Source organism: Podarcis pityusensis (assembly GCF_964106645.2).
Source record: "Podarcis pityusensis genome assembly, chromosome: 3".
In the NCBI taxonomy this organism is placed as follows: domain Eukaryota; kingdom Metazoa; phylum Chordata; class Lepidosauria; order Squamata; family Lacertidae; genus Podarcis; species Podarcis pityusensis.
The window spans coordinates 20,799,567-20,819,649 of NC_138026.1; the positions used below are offsets into that span (position 1 = coordinate 20,799,567).

At 41.3% G+C, this 20,083-nt stretch overlaps 1 protein-coding gene across 1 annotated transcript in view; it reads left to right on the forward strand.

The window, feature by feature from the left end:
• The window catches only part of KLHL29 (kelch like family member 29), a 404,977-nt gene that overhangs the window by 342,797 nt on the left and 42,097 nt on the right, over positions 1–20,083 (forward strand). Inside the window, exon 9 of the mRNA XM_080999044.1 lies at positions 17,524–17,722. Coding sequence (XP_080855170.1) covers positions 17,524–17,722 — 199 coding nt within the window. The remainder of the gene's footprint in view (positions 1–17,523; positions 17,723–20,083) is intronic.

Genomic DNA, 20,083 nt, shown 5'->3' on the forward strand with positions numbered 1-20,083 from the left:
AAAAACAAGAATAAAACAAGTCAGATCAATATCCACCCACCCTGTACCACTGAGCTATATATTTCCCATATCACAACACCATTGGATATTTATTTTAATGAGTGGTCAATTGTCATTATTTATATTCTATCTTTCAGAATATAAATCCTTCCGGGCGGGGAACTTAAAAGTAACACATTAAATTACACTTTTTAAAAAACACAATAGTAACATATTTAAAAGCCATCATGATCATTCCCACAGTAGAACAACCCTACACCGTGCGGGTCAATATGGTGCAGGTCTGAGGTGGTCTGCGCCTGCCTGCCGCTCTCCCTTTCTCCTGGAATAACAATGAAACCTGTCTATGACTCTTGTTGCACCTTGTTCTTTTTTTGAGACTCGCATTCCACGGATGTGATATTGGAAGAGGTCCTTACTGTATTTAATCAAATTCAGTCAGACAGATGTGGCCATTGATGGTTTTCTCATGATCGATAACAGCAAGAATTCCTAAAGGGGAAAAAATTATTTTTTGCATAGGTAAAGGTAAAGGAACCCCTGACCGTTAAGTCCAGCGCGGACGACTCTGGGGTTGTGGCGCTCATCTCACTTTACTGGCCGAGGGAGCTGGCGTTTGTCCGGAGATAGCTTCCGGGTCATGTGGCCAGCATGACTACGCCGCTTCTGGTGAACCAGAGCAGCGCACAGAAATGTTGTTTACCTTCCTGCTGGAGCGGTACCTATTTATCTACTTGCACTTTGATGGCTTTCGAACTGCTAGGTTGGCAGGAGCAGGGACCGAGCAACGGGAGCTCACCCTGTCGCATGGATTTGAACCACCAACCTTCTGATCGGCAAGCCCAAGGCTCAGGGGTTTGCATAGGGTTGAGTAAACTGAGGCTGAGAGTCATTGTGCAAACGGTGTTGTTTTTTTCAAGGCTGCCGATACCCTCCTGCTTCCTGCTGTGGTGATTTCATACATTTAAGTGTTAGGAGGTGGCTTTCATTCCCCCCCCCCCTTCGCTTTCCCCACTCTTCCTTTCATCCTGCCCTGACAGTTTTTCGGCATTGCTTTTCATTCTCCACCTCTTCTTCCTGAAGTGCTTTTTCAGTTTATGATGGCATCTTTATTTGTTTTGCCCTTGCGTCTGGTTTCATGATTGCCTTTTTTACTTTTTTTGTGGAGCTTTTGTGTATGTGTGTGTATATCTATTTCTGCAGAAAGAAGTGTTTATGCAGTTAAATTACTGTTAAAATACGGGTAGCTGGTTGCTTTCATGTGCCACAGATAGATCAGCTTTCAAGGGTGACTGCTCTAACTCCCTCCTCCCGCAACCTCCCGGTATCCTGCTGGTTTGTAATAGGCTTCCTAGTCACACAGATGCTTATTTTCTAAACATAGAAGCTGTTCCTTTTCAGAATGCTTCCATGAAAAGCCTTCCTTTAAATTTTCATAATGGCATCTTTTGGTTCAGGAACTCAGGAAGAGATTTTTTCTCTGTGTGTGTTTGTATAAAGTCAAGCTCAACATCCTTGAACATGTGTGCTAAAAAGAATTATGTGGGTATATGAATGACATTTCCTTGTGAGCAGAAAATACAATTCAAAGACTAGCACTGATACTTGTGGAGCAACTCTGCTCCTTTAGAATTCTGAATTCAGTACAGTTGTACCTTGGTTTTCGAACAGCTTAGTTCTCAAACGTTTTGGCTCCCGAACGCCACAAACCTGGAAGGGACTGTTCCAGCTTGCGAACTATTTTTGGAAGCCAAACATCCGATGGGGCTTCTGCAACTTCCGATTGGCTGCAGGAGCTTCCTGCAGCCAATCAGAAGCCACGCTTTGGTTTCCGAATGTTTTGGAAGTCGAATCAGCTTCCAGAACGGATTCCATTCGACTTCCAAGGTACAACTGTACTTTTCAGAGGAAGCGCAGTACCTTGCAGAATAGCACTCACCTTTTCTATCCATGCCATAAGAAATGCTTGAGCATTTGTTCTACTGAATTTATAAGTGTATTCATTGTAAAACCCTATCAGAGTAGACCAATTGAAATTCATTGACATGGCTAAGTTGGGGCCATTAAGTCTTCTGTGTCTACTCTAAGTAAAACTTAGTTGTATACAACCCATAAATTTTATTCAGTGCATAGCCAGGGTTATTTATTGTGGTTTCTTTGACACACCTTTTAAACTTACGTAAGTACAGGTTATTACAGTTTTGTTTTTTTGCATAGAATTTCCACCAAAAAGACATAAAGCCATTTCTTCTTCTGTATAAATCCAATTTCAGCAAGAAACAACCCACATGATCAGGCCTCACAACAGCTTGCAAGTCAGTTTACAAAGCTCTTGTAACCTGCATGATGTGGAAGGTAGAGTTTTAGGGCAAGTTCCTATTTGAGATTAAAGCTGTAGGAAATGCTGGAGTGTGGTTAGTGTTTCTACCTGCCTCAGGCACAAACACAGCCACCCCTGCTGTCTTATATGTTGATTCATGCAAACTATTATTGTGATCTTGAGTAGGAAGCCACGATTTCTGTTTGGGCCACTTACCAATCTGCTGTGAAGTAGCATTGGCGCACTTGTTAGTGCAGCCATGTTTTAAGCCTGCTTTAAATCATGCCATGCAGCAGCTTGCCCTTTGCATACAGCAAATTACTAAACTGATTGGTAATCTTCTTTGGCCTTTTGCAGTAGTATGTGTGTGTTGAGGAAAGGCGGGAATCGCCCGATGGTTGTACACTAGTGGCTTTCAGACTGTGTTGCAGTGGACCCAAGGGATTCCTCAGATGAGTAAATAAGTTAAGGCCAGCAAGCTTTCCTGAGAAGCGGCTTGTCAGCCATTGCCAATCTTCCCCGGTAGCCTGTGTGAATCCACAGAAAGGTCTTGGATGTGTTCTGTCACACTCTCAGCGTACATGGGGTACAAGTCTGGCCAATGCTCTGCATGCTCCAGAACCCTCTGCAAAATATTGGGGTTGGATGTGGCAGAGGTATAGAGAATTCTCAACCAAGGCCTTGGCATGCAAAGGGTTTGCTGCAAGTAGAAACATCCATGAATGGCACAGCCAGAGTCTGCATAGCAGCCACAAGTCAGATCCATATTGGCTTGTTCTGACCCATGTGGGTTCCATGTGTGATGCCAGTACCTTGAGGCAAGGGGAGACTCCAAGCGACTGCCATCATCCCTGAGCACTGGCCATGCTGATGGAAACTGGAGTCCAGCAACATCTGGCTTCCTGCTGCCTTAAGATGTCCAGAGGATCCTGTTTACATGAGTTGTGTTGGACTGTTTTAAGAGAGACCTAATCTATTATATAGCACAGCAGCTGGGTGTTGCTTGGAAGAGAGATTGCTGCTTCGTTTCAAAGGTCATCAATCTGCTTGTAGAAGAATAAATAAGAACTCAATATTTATTAAGCTAATGCTTTGTAAATAACTATATCCCAGTGCTTTGGAACTGAATACCAACTGCACGTAGTAACATTTCTGGAGTTACCTAAGCACCCCTGATTGTTCAGTTTTATTTTTGCAGGCAACAAAAAATCAGAGGAAGCAACTGCTTCTTAAATGCTTTGTTGCCAGGATAGCTAGGCAGCGCCATGTGGTAGGAACAGCAGACTGTTGCCTGGATGTCATTCCTTTTATTATTTGGCAAGCAATGGAAAGCCTGTAGCTAACTGGAACTTCTAGAAGGACTGTGTTTGGTATTTTTCTACTGTTCACCATTTTAAATGGCAAGTGTTTATAACTGAGAGGTAGCTCCCCCCAGTAAGCTCATGGATGTGGTGAGAAGACTGGGTGGCAATATTTATGGCATCGTGTCAAGGGATATTGCAATTTGCAAAGCACTGTGGGTTAATTGTGTAGAACGGGGTGGGGAATCAGTGGTCCTCTGGGTGTTGGGTGTACAAATCTCATCAGCCCCAGCCAGCATGGCTAGTGATCAGGGATGATGGTACTTGTAATCCACACCATCTCAAGGGTATCAATCACCTCAATGTAGAATGTAATACGTGGTACAACTTTGCATCAGATTATACTAGGAGTATTATACTAGGAGTTGAGACGCAGGTGGCGCTGTGGGTTAAACCACAGAGCCTAGGACTTGCCGATCAGAAGGCCGGCAGTTCGAATCCCCGCGATGGGGTGAGCGCCCGTTGCTGAGTCCCTGCTCCTGCCAACCTAGCAGTTCGAAAGCACGTCAAAGTGCAAGTAGATAAATAGGTACCACTCCGGCAGGAAGGTAAATGACGTTTCCATGCGCTGCTATGGTTCGCCAGAAGCGGCTTAGTCATGCTGGCCACATGACCCGGAAGCTGTACGCCAATAAAGCGAGATGAGCGCCACAACCCCAGAGTCAGTCACGACTGGACCTAATGGTCAGGGGTCCCTTTACCTTTACTATACTAGGAGTAGCCAATGTGGTGTTCTTCAAATGTTGCTGAACTCCAGTTCCCATAATCCCTGACTATGCTTACCAGGTGCAGTGGGAAACTGTAAAAGAACGGGTCTTTTCAGTGGCAGCACCCCAGCTATAGAATGCCTTCCCCGAGAGAGACTTGCCTGTCTTATTGTCATTTTGATGCCAAGTGAAGAGCTTTTAAAAATTTCCTCTATTTTTATTTCATCAGTTTCTATTCCCTATTCCTATCTGGGCTTTGTTTTCCTTCTGTCATTTTATTTATGTCCTTTTTTTTTTTTTTTTTTTTTTTGGTCAGATTCTCTACTTGTTGTAAGCCACCTAGAGAACAGGGTTATAAATAAATGCAATATGGTCATTTTGAAATTTCCCACTTGGGTTTGAACTATGTGCACACTCACGTTTGGCTTTTGAAAAGCCCCACGGGAAGGCAAAATGCTCAGTTATAAAATGGAATTGTTTGCCAATAAAACATATTAATGAACTTCCTATGATATCCTATACCTTCAAGAGGGCTCTGTATAAACAGTAGCATAATGGCATAGGAAAAACAAAAGTTTGCAAAGTAACTGGAGGTAATTTGCAGAACAGCAAAGTGATTGATTAAAGGATACGAGGAGCTGATTTGAAAAGAAGGATTACAAGAACTGAACATGCCTGGCTTGGCAACATGACAGATAAAAGTCCAAGAAAATCAAATTGCTTATGTCAGGGAGAGTGGGAGTACCACATGGTTGAAATTGAGGCAAAACTGATGTTGGAATGATACATAACAATCAGTTAAGAGCCCTCAAGTAGTCAGTTCATTGTACCACTTTAGCTTGGTTGCTCACTTTGTTATGCTACAAGGCACTCCTTCATATCTGTTCCCCAACTCCCACTACTGCTGATTCTCAAGGCAGCTATCCTCCAGAAAACTTCTCTCTTTCCCCATTCCCACGGCTTTCAAATATCCTTTTTATTTTAAACATTTGAATTATGTGCTGATATGCACAACACTATTGTTTCTTTGTTGTCATGTTCAGTGTGCACAAAACCTTGAACCACTTTCATGGGGGATAAGGTTATCAATGGCTGCAAGCCATAATTAGGGCTGGGCAATATAATAATAATAATAATAATAATAATAATAATAATAATATTTCTACCCCACCTATTTGGCTGTGTTTCCCCAGCCACTCTGGGCGGCTTTCAACAGAACATTAAAAACAGAATAAAACTTCCCTAAACAGGGCTGCCTTCAGATGTCTTCTAAAAGTCGGATCGTTGTTTATCTCCTTGACATTTGATGGGAGGGCGCTCCACAGGGCGGGCGCCACTACCAAGAAGGCCCTCTGCCTGGTTCCCTGTTGCCTCACTTCTCGCAGTGAGGGAACCGCCAGAAGGCCCTCGGAGCTGGACCTCAGTGTCCGGGCTGAACGATGGGGGTGGAGACGCTCCTTCAGGTATACTGGGCCGAGGCTTTTCAACATTGCGATATAGTGATACATTGCTGTGTTGAAAAGGAAGGAGCATTGGCCCCAGCCCCGCGAGGCACAAGGGTGAAACTGTCATTGCTCCCTCTGCCACCAGCACCCAACACACAGAGAGACCAACAAGGCAAAACCAATTTGCCAACATTCATGATGTAAAAGAGAGAAGTTACAGGTAGGTAGCCATGTTGGTCTGCCGTAGTTGAAACAAAATCAAGAAATCTCTTCCAGTAGCACCTTGGAGACCAACTAAGTTTGTTATTGGATGAGCTTTCATGTGCATGCACAATTCTTCAGGTAAAAGAGAGAAGTTACCAGAGACACCAACAAACTCAAATCCATCTTGATTCTATGTTTTGTTCTTTGCAGCCAGTGCATAGAGGGCCACTTTGTGTGTTATGAAGCTATTATTTTCACTCAGAAGAAACTGAACCATTTTTACTGGGGTGTCCCTGCTTGCTTGTGTGACCAAAGGTTTCAGAAAAAAATCTCTTGGGTCTCTCTATAAAGGAGGAGCTAACAGTTAATGAATGATGTCTTCCACATGAGGTTGACCACAAATACAAAGTCTGTCTGCGTATGGGACTTGTCGTAGTGGCCACCCAAAACTGTAATAGGCATCTCTTGGAAACACAGATCAATAAAGGCATTTCTTAAGGAAACTAGTAAGAGTTTGGTCAGATAACTAGCTCTAAAATGCTCTGTTCTCAAGAGTGGATACCAAGGAGAAAAATTGGTGTTTCTAATTAGTTGCATGTTCCTTTCTACTGTATCTAGAAGAGCCAGTCCCATAGTTACAACTTATTCAAGCTCAAAGCAGACCTTAGTTCTGGAAAATAATAATAATAACCTAAAACATCTTGACAAGCTGCTTTCCAGTAAGTTCTTGAAAGAACATTTAAGTTTCTTCTATCTCTACTTCGTTGTCTCACATTGATGACATCCAGGCAATATACGTACAAATGTTTGTATATGTGGGGAGTGGGAGTAGGGTCTGGAATAACATCCCACACCCTAATCACACCTGTGCAGTCTGTGCCTTCCATTTTCCAGATTGCAGTTATAAAGCTGGAGTGTATTCTTGTAACCTACTGTGCTGATATGACGTGCAGTGCATGGACACTGGTTTTGGAGGATGTTATCAGTAGACATGATCACATTTGCACATCTAGGCAGACAAATGTTGTGTACAAAGACCATCTGAACAGGGATGAAATATCTAAAATTTAAGGAATAGAGCTTTATACTTGGTTTCACCTGCCCACCTCCTTAGTGTTCAGGTTAATGAAAGCATGGATAAGTGTCTGTCCTCACAGGGCTGAAGGATGTTGCTATTTTCTGTATATCTGACATGTCCTTAACCTGGCTTTCTATTGTAAACAGCTGTAATTCTTGTCTAAATGTTCCCCAATCCTTAGCAGCAGCACTTAATAAATTAAGTAAGCAGGGAGCTTTTAAACTCTCTTCCTTTGCTTATGTTTCTTGTACTGCTTTCCTTTCTTCCTCTTCTTTTATCATTCCATCAGTATCCTTCCACTCTGGGAGACATGTTTTTATTACATCAATTAACATGAGAAGAATTTGATGGTCTTTTGAAAGGACCAGATTGTCAGGCACTGCTCTTCTGTAAATTGCTCCTCTGCAGCTGGGTTGATACTTACCGTAAGTGCTCTGGCCATGTGGGTTGGGGTCACTCATATGACTTTTCTTTGGCACCCCAACCTAGTGGAGTATCACACCCATTGTTGGGATCCATGTTAATCAGCCTGTATAGTTGACTCATTTTTATGCCAGCTACACTCATGGAACTAGCGCTAATATGCCCAGGAACCTCACCAAAATGCTGGAGAGGGTGCACCTCCCAGGCACATACCTCCACATGTGGTGGGAGTGCCCCAAAATCCAACTATTCTGGACAACAGCCATATAAGAAATATGTAAAATAACTAAGCAAGTATTAGACACCACCCCAGAACTGGCCCTACTAAACATCTTTCAAGACAACAATGCCCATTTACACCACAAAGAACTCATAACCCACCTACTTTCAGCAGCCAGAAACACCATAACCAGACACTGGAGAGACCTGTCAGGAGTAAGCATGGACCAATGGTACCAAATAGTATGGGAAACAGCCTTACTAGAAAAATTAACCAATAAACTGAAACTGACACGGGGACAAACAGAAGAAGATGCCTTTACCCCGGTATGGCTCCCCTTTATCACATACAGAGCCCAAGAAGACAATGACAGTAACCCAGCAACAGCATACAAATCAATATGACTAACCTGATCCAAAACACCCACCCACCCCACTCACACGAAAACAAAGATCACCACAGCCAATCACAAACAAACAACCACACCCTAGGCCAACCCCAACCTCTCTCACCACCAAAGAAACACAAATGAACAGCAGAGAACCGGCACGAGCAACGCTGACACGAAACCCTACATACATTAAGCAAAATAGAAACATCGCCGCCCGACCCCACCCCCACCCATCTTCCCCCCTCCACCCCTTTCCCCCCGACTAATGTCTCAACAAATAAAACTGATTTGTAAAAATGTTACATGGAAAAAATACGAGAGACATTACACATACTTCTGTAAAACAAGAAAATCTTTAATAATAATTTTAAAAAAGCTACACTCATGGAAAGGCTACTTCCACAGATTATGGGGACATATACTGCCCCCACGTTTGTCATATTTATGTAGCTCCTATAAGAATTGCTGTAATCATGATTTCATAAGTTGTTCTCAAGTTGTCAGGAGCGAGCCAGCAGTAAATTGCACAATGCGAGCTGGAGTTAAAAATAAAAGAAAAGATGGGACTTCAGTCTAGGAGTCATTTCCTGGTGCATACAATTCTCCTTCCCGTTGCCCCCCACCAATCATCACCACCACCACATATAGTACTACAGGCAACATCTTTTCTCCAGTAATTTAGATGCACAACAGAATAGTGCAAACGTCTGTGCTTTTCTTCTCCGACCATTACAGATCTGAGATGGGGTGGGAAATGGATAATCTCAGACCTACTGAATATTCAGGAGACTTGTCTTCAGAAGCAGATGCGTAGAAATTGATAGGAATACTTAGTTGCTAGAAAATGATGTATTTTTCACATCTGCAATGGCAAATTTATTTCACAACCTGCATATTTTGCAAAAGTGTGTGTGTGTGTGTGTGTGTGTGTGGCACAGCTTTACAAAAAGTATAAAATAGACATGTCATGCTAAAAAAATCATATTTGATTTTTTTGTAGAGGAATACAGTGGTAACTTACAAATATTAGTTCCATATTTCCACCACCGCAACTACATATGGATATAATGGGTTGTATCCAACCAAGTTGAAGGAGTCCCACTGAAATCAATAGATTTAAGTTAGCCAAATCCTCTGATGACTTAGTTAAATACAATTCAGTGTTTTTAAAGTTTCTCATGATTAATACAGAATCCATTTGCATATTTGTGACTTATAACTGGAAGCCAATTAATTCCACAGATAATTTGGGCAGGAATGCTGCCTTAATTGCTGCGTGTGGAACATCATCCAACAGAGAGAGACTATTTAATCCCTTAAAATAAATCATCTTAAGGGTACCTGTTTTCTGGATTCTGGCCTATGTCTTTTGAGGGTTCTCTCCACTTTGAAAATAATTGTGAGAGTTAATTAACCCGAATTTTGAAAAGTGAGTACATGGCCACAGAGTAGATTCTATGCTTGAAAATTAGACAATTTCATTTTGTTTTTGCTTATTTATTTTATTTTCCCAACTGTCCCCCAAACACGGGCTTCTATTTTATATTAATGAGAGAAATAGAAGCAAGGGTATCCTGTATGATGCCAAATCAACATATCCAAAACCTTGTTCCAAAGACATTTTCTGTTCTTTGGGGTTTGCAGGGGTGTGTGTGAGAGAGAGGTAGGATATTTTCTTTTATTTACAACCTGCATTATCCTAGGGTAGGTTTGTTGTCATTTTCCACCTATACCCTCAAAGAGGCAGCAGTCTAAATATTTGGTTTGAGTGCCTTCAGGAAAGAAAGGAGGGCAAGGTTTCTCTTAGCTAACTTTTTCCCCCTGTGCTGTTATTCCCCTTATCCCATAATAACTCGCTCTCTCCATCACAAACACTCTACTTCTGCTCACCTGTTTCTTCAATCGCAAATACACAACAAAAAAGAAAAAAATGGTGGGGTGGAAAGTTCTTTTAACCCTAACCACTTGCCCCTGCTTTTTTGAGTGCTGCCAAGTAGTCTACTGTGGAGTTTTTTATATTTATTTTATATCTATTATATTTCTTTTATATTTTATGCAACCTGATTATAGAACTTTGAGTAAACGGCAGGTAAGAATTCTAATCAGCACCATAATGCTTTAAAAAATAATAACGAAGAAGACAATTCTTGAACTACCTCCCTCCCCGCACTTTTTAGTAAGGTGTGTTTGTTTCGTAAATAGCCTGCCATGGAAGAAAGGAAGGTTCAGTCCAGTTGATGGAGTAGCCACAGGAAGTGGAGAAGGCAATAATGGCCTTCTCTTCAACCACTTTATGATTTCCCTGTCACCTACTCTAGACTCATTCCTTACCCAGTTCCATTCACAACACGTAATGAATTTGGCCTATCTATTTTTTCACCCTTTGTACCCTCACCCCAGCTAATCGAGGCAAGTTCTTTTTAAAAAATATATATAAGATGATTGCAACATTGCCCTCATGTATTCCCCTGGGTGCTTGCGAAATTACCGTTGCCATTGTGTGGTGCCCTTCAGAAGACATTTAACCAACAGCAGGCCTGCCTAGCTTGTGATTCACTAAATTCAGCACTGCAGCAGCTACGCAGTGTGACCTGCCAGGTGCGTGACAAACGGCCGTCTTTACCTTTTCCGAGGTAGGCAGCAAAATCAAGATTTTTTTTATCAGCTCAGTAGGTCAAAGCAGTGCAGGCCTGATATCTTATCTATGCAGATAGCTTTGGCCTAGCTCTCTGCTTCATCTTTTCAGAAGCAATACTGTTGTGCTTAATTTCAGGGCATGGAAATTAATTTGTGTATTGCGTGCTTAGAAGGAAAATAAGTTTCGGTCTTCCTTCTTTTTTAAACCAATGATGCAGACCTTCCAAGCATCCCTATTTTCCAGGGACTGTCCCAGATTTACAGAAGCTGTTCCGGTTTCTGATTTGACCCCAGAATGTCCCACTTTTGCCTAGGACATCTCTATTTTCATTGGAAAAACGTTGGAGAGTATGGAGTTATGTGACCCCCGAGCCAATGAGATAAAGCCTTTAGAAGACTGTCCTGTTTTTAATGTTTAATATTTTATTTTGTTTTTATATATGTTGGAAGCTGCCCAGAGTGGCTGGGGCAACCCAGTTAGATGGGTGAGGCGTTATTATTGTGTCATGGGCTTTGAAGACACTCGAACTCAGGATGCAAGGGAGAAATGTGTTAGGAGGAAGGCATGCTTGGCAAATCCACACTGTGATCAGCTCCCGCCCAGAAACCAATGTCCCCACTGTGGCATAGCTGTCCCTTTTTAAAAGGGAAATTCCCTTATTCCGAATAGGATTCCTCGCAAGAAAAGGGAAAAGTTGACAGCTATGCACTGTGGAAGGACGTGAGGATCCAGAATTGGCCTCCACAGTCACTTACGGACTCATTAAAACCGTGTTTATGGAAGACAATCTTACTCAGCTACAAGTGATTGCCAAAGAAGAAGTATTATTATTATTATTTTTATTTATTTATTTATTTATTTATTTATTTAATAGGACATCCCTATTTTCATCAGAGAAAAGTTGGGAGGGGATGATGATTATGATATCCTCCACAGCGTAGTGAATGAACGCTTCTTTTTTGTATTAATGATAATAATGCAAAAATAAAATCCTTTCCCCATCAAGTTAGTACCAGAAATATAAATGAATGTGCTGCCATAGGCAGAGCCTGGAGAACAGAATAGCAGGAAAGCAGCTCCTTCCATATAAATGCTGTATTTAGTCATCTGTGGTGCTACTAACAAGCCATCTTATAGCTTCATTTGAACAGGATGTTGCAGTTATGCCTAAGATTTATACGCACAACTCTTTTCAGTGATGTCTCCTTAAGCCCAGGTGAGGCAAACATGACTTGATGCCAGCTATTCATCTCATTGTGTTATATAGCTTCAAACTGTGATACCACCGAAGTTGGTGTGAGATAATCTCTCGATTTTGAGAAACCATTCTGGAGGCCAATAAATAGTAAATAAAGTTGAGGATGAGTGTATAAATAGAGAACAGATGTTTTACTTGGTCCTTCCCTAATACACAATCATATGGAAAGGTTTATTTGAAACAGGTGGCATCTATGGGCAGGGCTTACTGAGTTGGTGCTGAAATCGACAGCTGGCACCAGAACCAGGTATACCTAGGTGGCTTCATTTCTTCATCTCCTATTAATTCATCCATTTCAAACCAGAGAAGAAAGTCTTCGGGAAAGTTATCTAGATAATATACAGCTTCTGTTGGAAAGCTCTCTCCATTCAGCAGTGCAAACAGGGATTAGGGCCAGCATCTACATACAGTGCTACCTCGGTTTTCGAACATCTCCGTTGACTAATGTTTCGGAACTCAAACACCGTAAACCCGGAAGTAAATGTTTCCGTTTTCAAACGCGCCTCAGAAGTCAAACTTCCGAGGCGGCTTCCTGTTTGAGTTTTCCGTATTCAGTTTTCTGTATTGAGGCTTCCGTATTGACTTTTCGGTTTTCAAATGTTTTGGATGGACTTGAGTTCCATAGGAATGGTCAGAGTAATCTTTTAAGTGTATAGTATTTTCATTTTCTTTATCTCTATGATTATCTGTATCCCTAGCATAGTTTAATTTTTGTTAACTGCCTCCTTGTATAATGCCTAAACAACTGAACCAGTAGTCACGTAAAACATAAAAATGTAAATTTTAATGCAATTTAGCTTCTGCTTTTTTGACTGCTACTTACCGTAATGTTTGCTTAGTCCCGCAGCAGCAAAGGTCATTTTAGCATGGAATAATAGCAGCTGTAGAAAAGAAAAGGGAGAGGGAGATGATATTTAAGACAATAGGGAAACATTAGTTTGACCTTTCAGGGTATTAACTGCCAAAAGTGTCAAAAAGTTTAATAGCTTTCCAGTGTAATATTAAGCCATAGGAAATTAGAAGATGCAAAAAGTAAAGTAACCCCTGTATAAGGTGCAAGTTGCCTTTATTACAATTGGAATTCCATAGAATTCAGATTACAATACAATAAAGTGCAATATAAGAAATAAAAGAAGCAATAAAAATACAATGCAAATCAATATGAACATCTTCAATCACAAATCCACTGACACAGTGGCCTGTGTACTACAGTTTGGGAATCTCTGCATTAGGGGGTTGGATGGCTAGAAGAGTTGCACAAAAAAAGGGACAAAAGTTGCACAACCCAGCTGATAGTTAGATTGCATGCTATTTGGAAGACTATTTGTGCTCAGATCTCCCAGTCAGTCATAGCACCTTGAGGTGGTCATGAGAAAATGCCCATGTCTCGGTTTTCTATTCCACTGCAAAAATGAGTATAGTATCCCATTGTAAACATAGTTCATGAAGCTTCTTGCCAAGAACAAAATCTTCATTGAAGATACAATTTGGCACATGATTGTTGTTTTTGAAGTCATGCTGATTTAAGAATGCTTAACTGCTTACTGATCTGCAGCCTAAAGGGGCTATGAAATGCAAAGAAAAAGAATCTTAGAATGATTTAAAAAAGGTCTTTGATGTCATGAATAAAAATTAATTAGATTGCTTCCACATTGGTCTAGAATGATGGAGCTTGTTGGAACTTTACCTGCTAGTACTCATGAAATAGCATTTCTTCTTTGTTTCAAAGAATCCCAGCCAGATGAGTGGGGCATTATTATTATTATTATTATTATTATTATTATTATTAGTTTGATTCCTCCAAACAAGGCCCTATTTTAGTATGAACTTTGAAGAAGCTGAAGCCTAATTTTTGTGTAGCACACGACCTAATTGTTTGCAGGTCCCTAAACACCTAGTCTCAACCTCCATATAGATAACCAATGAAATATAGAATTAGACATGTTGATTTCTTAAGTACATAAAAATGGAGGCTCTTTGGAATATTACAAAATTCCCTCTTGAAAATTGCATCACGGTTTCAGTTTGGTTGTTTTGATTTTCCCTTTCTCTTCCTTCCCTTTCTTTTCTCTCTGAAAACTTTCAATAAAATATATTTTTTAAAAAAGAAGAAGAAGAAGGGGGAAGTAAAGGAAATCATGTTAAACTTAGCTCTCGTAGGAAAGAACAAAAGAGAGTGATGGTCAAGTAGTGGCAGATGGCAAGGAGGCTGAAATGCTAAACAGTGCTCACTCCAGGTTTCAGTAAGAAGAATTATGCTAACAAGATATTTAATACATAGCTAACAAAAAGTAGGTAGTAATAGCACTACTAGTAGTAGTATTTACCCACCCTTCATCCTAAAGTCCTGTGGCGGGTTACAATTAAAACACAATGCTAGAAACAATTTAATACAACAATCACAGAAATAAGATGGGTCCTTAAATTATACACCTCAGCTGTTTAAAAACAGGTTATATGAGGACTAAAGGGAACCCCTAGCCAGTAATCTGTTTTAAAGGGCAGCCCCACATAGAACACATCACAATTATTCAATCTGGAAGTTAGCAGATTATGAAGTCATTTCGGTCCAATAGGGTTCATAGCTGCCGAACCATCAAGAGCTGGTTCCTAGCCACTGAAGCCAGCTGAGCCCTAAAAAAGCAATCATAGGTCAGGTATGGAGAGAAATAAGCTATGGAATGCCTTCTTCGTATGAATGTATTTAAATCAGTAAAGCCAAATGAAATTTGTCCTCAACCTTATTGGTTAAAAGAGCTAGCCAAAAGGAGAAAACACACACACACAATGCCACACATAACATATATATATGAGAGAAGTCTTTGTCCTCTTTCAGGGGCAGTGAGATTATTATATATTCTAAAACATCTTTGTGATTGATTGATTGATTGATTGATTGATTGATTTTAAGAGATTGATCAATCACTGCTAGAAACTGTGTGCTCAGGAACAAGGGAGATCAGAGTCTTGTGACATTAGCTTCAAACAAGTGACACTAAAACAGAACCACCTGCTATTATTATTATTATTATCATCGGAATGAGGCAGAAGCTCACACAAAGGAAGAGAAACAGGATGAATTTTCCTCACTAATCTAATTAAGCAAAGTTGGGTGAGCTGTTTTCTTGATTGCTACAGCAGTTGTTGCCAGAGTTTATCCCAAGCAGTATGTGGCTATATTGTTTTAACACTGGAAGAAGAGACAAAGAACATCCTTTGTGGGCTTTCGGCAACAGTCATTGAAAGATGGCTTTGTTCCATTAGCCTGGAAGAGGTTGTAGTGAGACGATTTAAATATGCTGTCTCTGGAGCCCTACAAATCAGGGAACTATGGGCCCATACCTTGTCCCTCTTTCGTAACCGCAGTTGAGCTGCTCCTTCTGGATGATGCAGAGACCATCAGGTACTGATTCACTCCTACATGTTGGCTCAAACAGGAGCTGTATCATTATAAATGATAAGTGCAGAAAGGCTTAAGGTCATCCAGTGAGCTTCAGGGCTGAGTGGGGATTTGAATCATGGTTTTCCGGATCCTAGTCTGACACCATGACTAACTGACTTTGGGTATTTTAAAGTGCGAAGCTCCAATATGAAAAGGTGCAGGCGCAATTATGTGCCCCCACTTGTGTAAGAATGTTCCATATTACTTAAGCAATGACTACTGTGTACGTTTAGGAAGTAACTCCATGCAGAATCGGGTCCTTATTTTGCTCCTTGTGCTGCAAAATTTCCTGCTTCCGAAAAGGCAAGGAATTTTAAAATCTGAATCCCAGCAGGTCTTTCCAGCTACAGTGGCAAGATGGCAAGTGAGACACTAGAAGCTTGCATAGGTCTCTTGCTTGCCTATTCTGTCCTATGGATCATTTTTGTGTTATTGGTTAGAGTAGGCAAATAATAAATAAGTGGGTTTTCAGAGGTTTCAGTACTTGGGTGTTCTTAGTGCAAAACCTGAGAAGCAGCATTTAAAATCCCTTCTTATTTCCATCTCAGCCAGTTTGTTAAGCAAACAGGATTTATTTGGGTTTTGTTTTGTTTTTTTAAAAAAGGTATCCAACTATCTTCTTTCTGTCTCACTGAGCCAATTATTACTTGTAGTAATATAGTTTGTAATCAGAGCATTGGAGCTCTGGAAATGGAGAGGTTAATGTCCTATTGTGGGGAGGGAATTCAAATTATTTTTGGAATTACTTGATCGATGGTGGTGGCAGCTACTAAGCACATATTTGCAGAACACTTCTTATGAATCCAATTTTAAAATCACTGTCTAGAAAACTGGAATTATGCATGTTTGGGGCATTAGGTGTGGTACTAATTTGCACTCCTCACAAATCTTTCAGCTTCTTCAACTCTCAGTCATTATCATCCTTTCTCCATTAAAGTCAACCTCTCTCTAAGGGTGAACAATTATCTAAGGAAGGAGTTATGAATTATACCGAATGTTCCCAGTTGCCTAAAGATCACAGGTGCTCGTTTGGCAGCTCTGGGGTCCTTAAAGATATGTCTGTTTCCAGGGCATCAGTGCATTGTCCTAGTGACATCCTTGACTGTTCTTAATCATCTTTCCTCTTTTGTACCAATCTGCTTTTTCTTCCTGTGCTCTGTCTGCCAGCACATTCACCAAATGCTGTGCGCATTTTGCTCTGAGGCAGTATGTGATATTTAGGAGAATGAACAGTTAGAAAAATAAATCATTCCATGAATTCTTCATTTTATAACGTGCAATTTTCTCTCTGTTGTGCTTTTGCTTTCTGTTAAGCCTTGGCTGGTGATGGATGTTTTCAGCCATTTAAATGTCCTTTGCACTATAAAGTTTATTTTATTTATGCAGAAAGATGGAGATATGCCATCTGCATTTGATTATTAGCTCCTGGAGTTTGACTTCTAGCGAAACCTGGAAGAACATATTTGTTTTGCCAGTGAACAAAAACCCATGCTTTATCAAAACCAATGTCATCATTCAACCATTCACCTTAGACTTTCTATAAACATAAACTTTTTTGACATTTAAAATGCCACTAGAATAGCTATTTGTTTGAAACCAAGCAGCCGGTCTTAAATTTCAAGGTTAACGGAGGAAACTGGAAAGATTACAGCAGGTCTCCTCTGTGTAAGGGGTATAAATTCAGCATAAATTCACCATCCGTTTTTAGTTTGAAATATATGTGTGCGGGAGTGTAGAACAAGAGCTGCTATCTTTTGAAGATTATTTTTCCACTGTGAGACCTAAAAAGACTTTGATGGTAGTGAAGCATAGAGGTAGATAAAAAGATTCATTGGAGGAAAAAAAAGTGTTGTCTTCAACTGACTCCGAATTGCCTTTTGAGAAGGGGGAGGCACGGAAAATGCATTTTACAAAAGTTGAAGGTGGGGTCAGTTTGAATGTCACCTTGTCCCAAACAGGGCAAAGGAGGGGGGAAAGCAGCGAAGAGTCCTTGACAACCCAGTTGTGTAAAGTAGTTGTTACATTTGCTTTTGCAGTATGCTCCTGAATTGCTGGCAGTGGTCCGCCTACCCTTCATCCATCCCAGTTATCTGCTAAACGTTGTTGACAATGAGGAGTTGATAAAGTCTTCAGAGGCCTGCCGGGATCTAGTGAATGAAGCGAAGCGTTATCACATGCTGCCTCACGCCCGACAAGAGATGCAGACTCCAAGAACCCGACCCAGGTTATCAGCAGGTACAGCTCAGCTCGCTTCAGAGCTGAAACTCTGGGGCCTATCTTTCTCTCTTTTTCCCCCTGCAGTTATTGACGGGACAGGGACAGGTCAGGCGGACTATTTACAGTCTGCATATGGTTGCAAGATTAAATTACTTCCTTTTCGCGCGCTCTCCGTGGCACTTCCAAGATACAGCCCGAGTTGCGGATTGTGAAATCAGGTACCCTGCAGATCTTCTTCAGGCTCTGACACTGATTCTCCCTGTGGCAGAGAGAGAGATCATTCATCACCACAAGTCAGGTGCTAAGTCACCAGCAGTTGGCTTTCTTTCACAAATCGGCCATATTTTCAAAACAGCTCAGCGCCATTAGTTGGGGGGGGGGAAGCTGTGTGTGTTTGTTTGCTTTGTCAGACACCAATTGTTGGTATTGATCCCCTTTCAAAACCCCTGTATCATGGAAGATAATAAGTTTGTCTTAAACAAGACCATATATTCTTTACATACAGGTCCGGTGCCAGAGGTCATCCATGTCAGGCACTGGCTGAGGGATTCGCTTCAGCCTGACCTGCTGCCCATTTGCAAACTGCTGGGCCCAGGTAGTGGTGAGCAGACACTGCTGTCTAACCAACTGCCTCCCCCTTCCTGCCTCATTTGGGACCTGGAAAAGCCAGTAGTATATTTCAGTAGTATACTGGAAAATCCAGTAGTATATTTCTTCTCAGAGCCTGGCATTCCAAGGGTGGTGGCCAAGAGAATACCTGCACCACCACCTCTGATTGCTGTTGCAGTTAGGAAAGCTGTCTAATAATTATAATAGTAATAGTAATTTTGTTATTCATATGCAGCCCATCTGACTGGGTTGCCTCAGCCACTTTGGGCGGCTTCCAACAAAATATTAAAAACACAATAGAACATCAACCATTAAAAACTTCCCTGAACATGGGATGTCTTCTAGACGTCTTCTAAAAGTCAAATAGTTGTTTATCTGTTTGACAACTGATGGGAGGGCGTTCCTCAGGGTGGGCGCTCCTACCAAGAAGGCCCTCTGCCTGATTCCCTGTAGCTTCACATATTGTAGTGAGGGAACCGCCAGAGGGCCCTCAGAGCTGGACCTCAGTGTCTGGGCTGGATGATGGAGGTGGAGAAAGGGCCGAGGCCATTCAGGGCTTTAAAGGTCAACACTAAAGAATAGCTGCTTAAGAAACTGTTGTGGCAAACTGTGGTTGTGCTTCAAACGTTCTCCTGGACACTTTGTCCAGCATACCTCATTCTGAAGAAGAGCACCCATTTGGCCCCTTCTCAGAGCCAATGTGCTGGAGAAGTCACAAACAAACTGAAGGAGGTTTAACAAACTGAAGGACATTGTCCTCTTTCCTATGCTCCTCCTGATGGAAACATGCAGATGGGGACAGATATACCCCCTGCTTTAAGTCGTTTGCATACTATCTTCTTCTGTATATTATTTACTACAAAGCTCGAAGACTAAGCTCTTTAGCGACGAAACGTCAGATTACCGGAACAACGTCCAAGCACTGAACCACTGGTATATCACAATTGAACTCTTTATCTACTGCGTTTGCGCTTGTTTAAGATAAAACCTGTTTGGGAAAGAAACTACTTTTGCCATTTTTATGGGCGTTTAATGTTTATTTACAGATAGCTGCCTTGGTGATATTATCTTGTGCCATTATCACACAGCATAGATAGATAGATAGATAGATAGATAGATAGATAGATAGATAGATAGATAGATGAGCAGGAAGGAGTGGCATGAATGGGGGAGTGAGCAGGGGGAGAGGAGGGCAACAGTGGGGCCAGAGGATGTCATGGAATATATATCATGGAATCACAGACTGTAGAGTTGGAAGGGACCCTGAGGATCATCTGGTCTAGTCATGTCCAAAGTCCATTTTGGGGGCCCAATCTGGCCTGCCGGTCGGTTTAATCTGGCTCCTGTGGCAGTTTATTTCCAGGGGTAAAATCATAAAAAACCCTCAACAACTCCAACTCCAAGCCTTAAAAAAAAGCTCAACAACTTTGGTTGGCCCCCACGGATCTTCATTTCATCAAATCTGGCCTTCTTTGAAAAAAGTTTGGACATCACTGATCTAGTCCAACTCCCTGCAGTGCAGGAATATGCTGTTGTCCCATATGGGGATCAAACTGCAACCTTGACATTATTGGCACCATGCGCTAACCAGCTGAGCCAATTAATAGAAATGCTTATAATATTTAGACCTATATCTAAAGTATAAAGTGCATGTTAGGGTCGTGGAGTGGTTAATGCACAAAACAACCAGCCGTTATGCTTAATATACACAACAGACTGAACCTAGGCATGTTTACACAGATGGAAGCCACATTGACTTCAATGGGACTT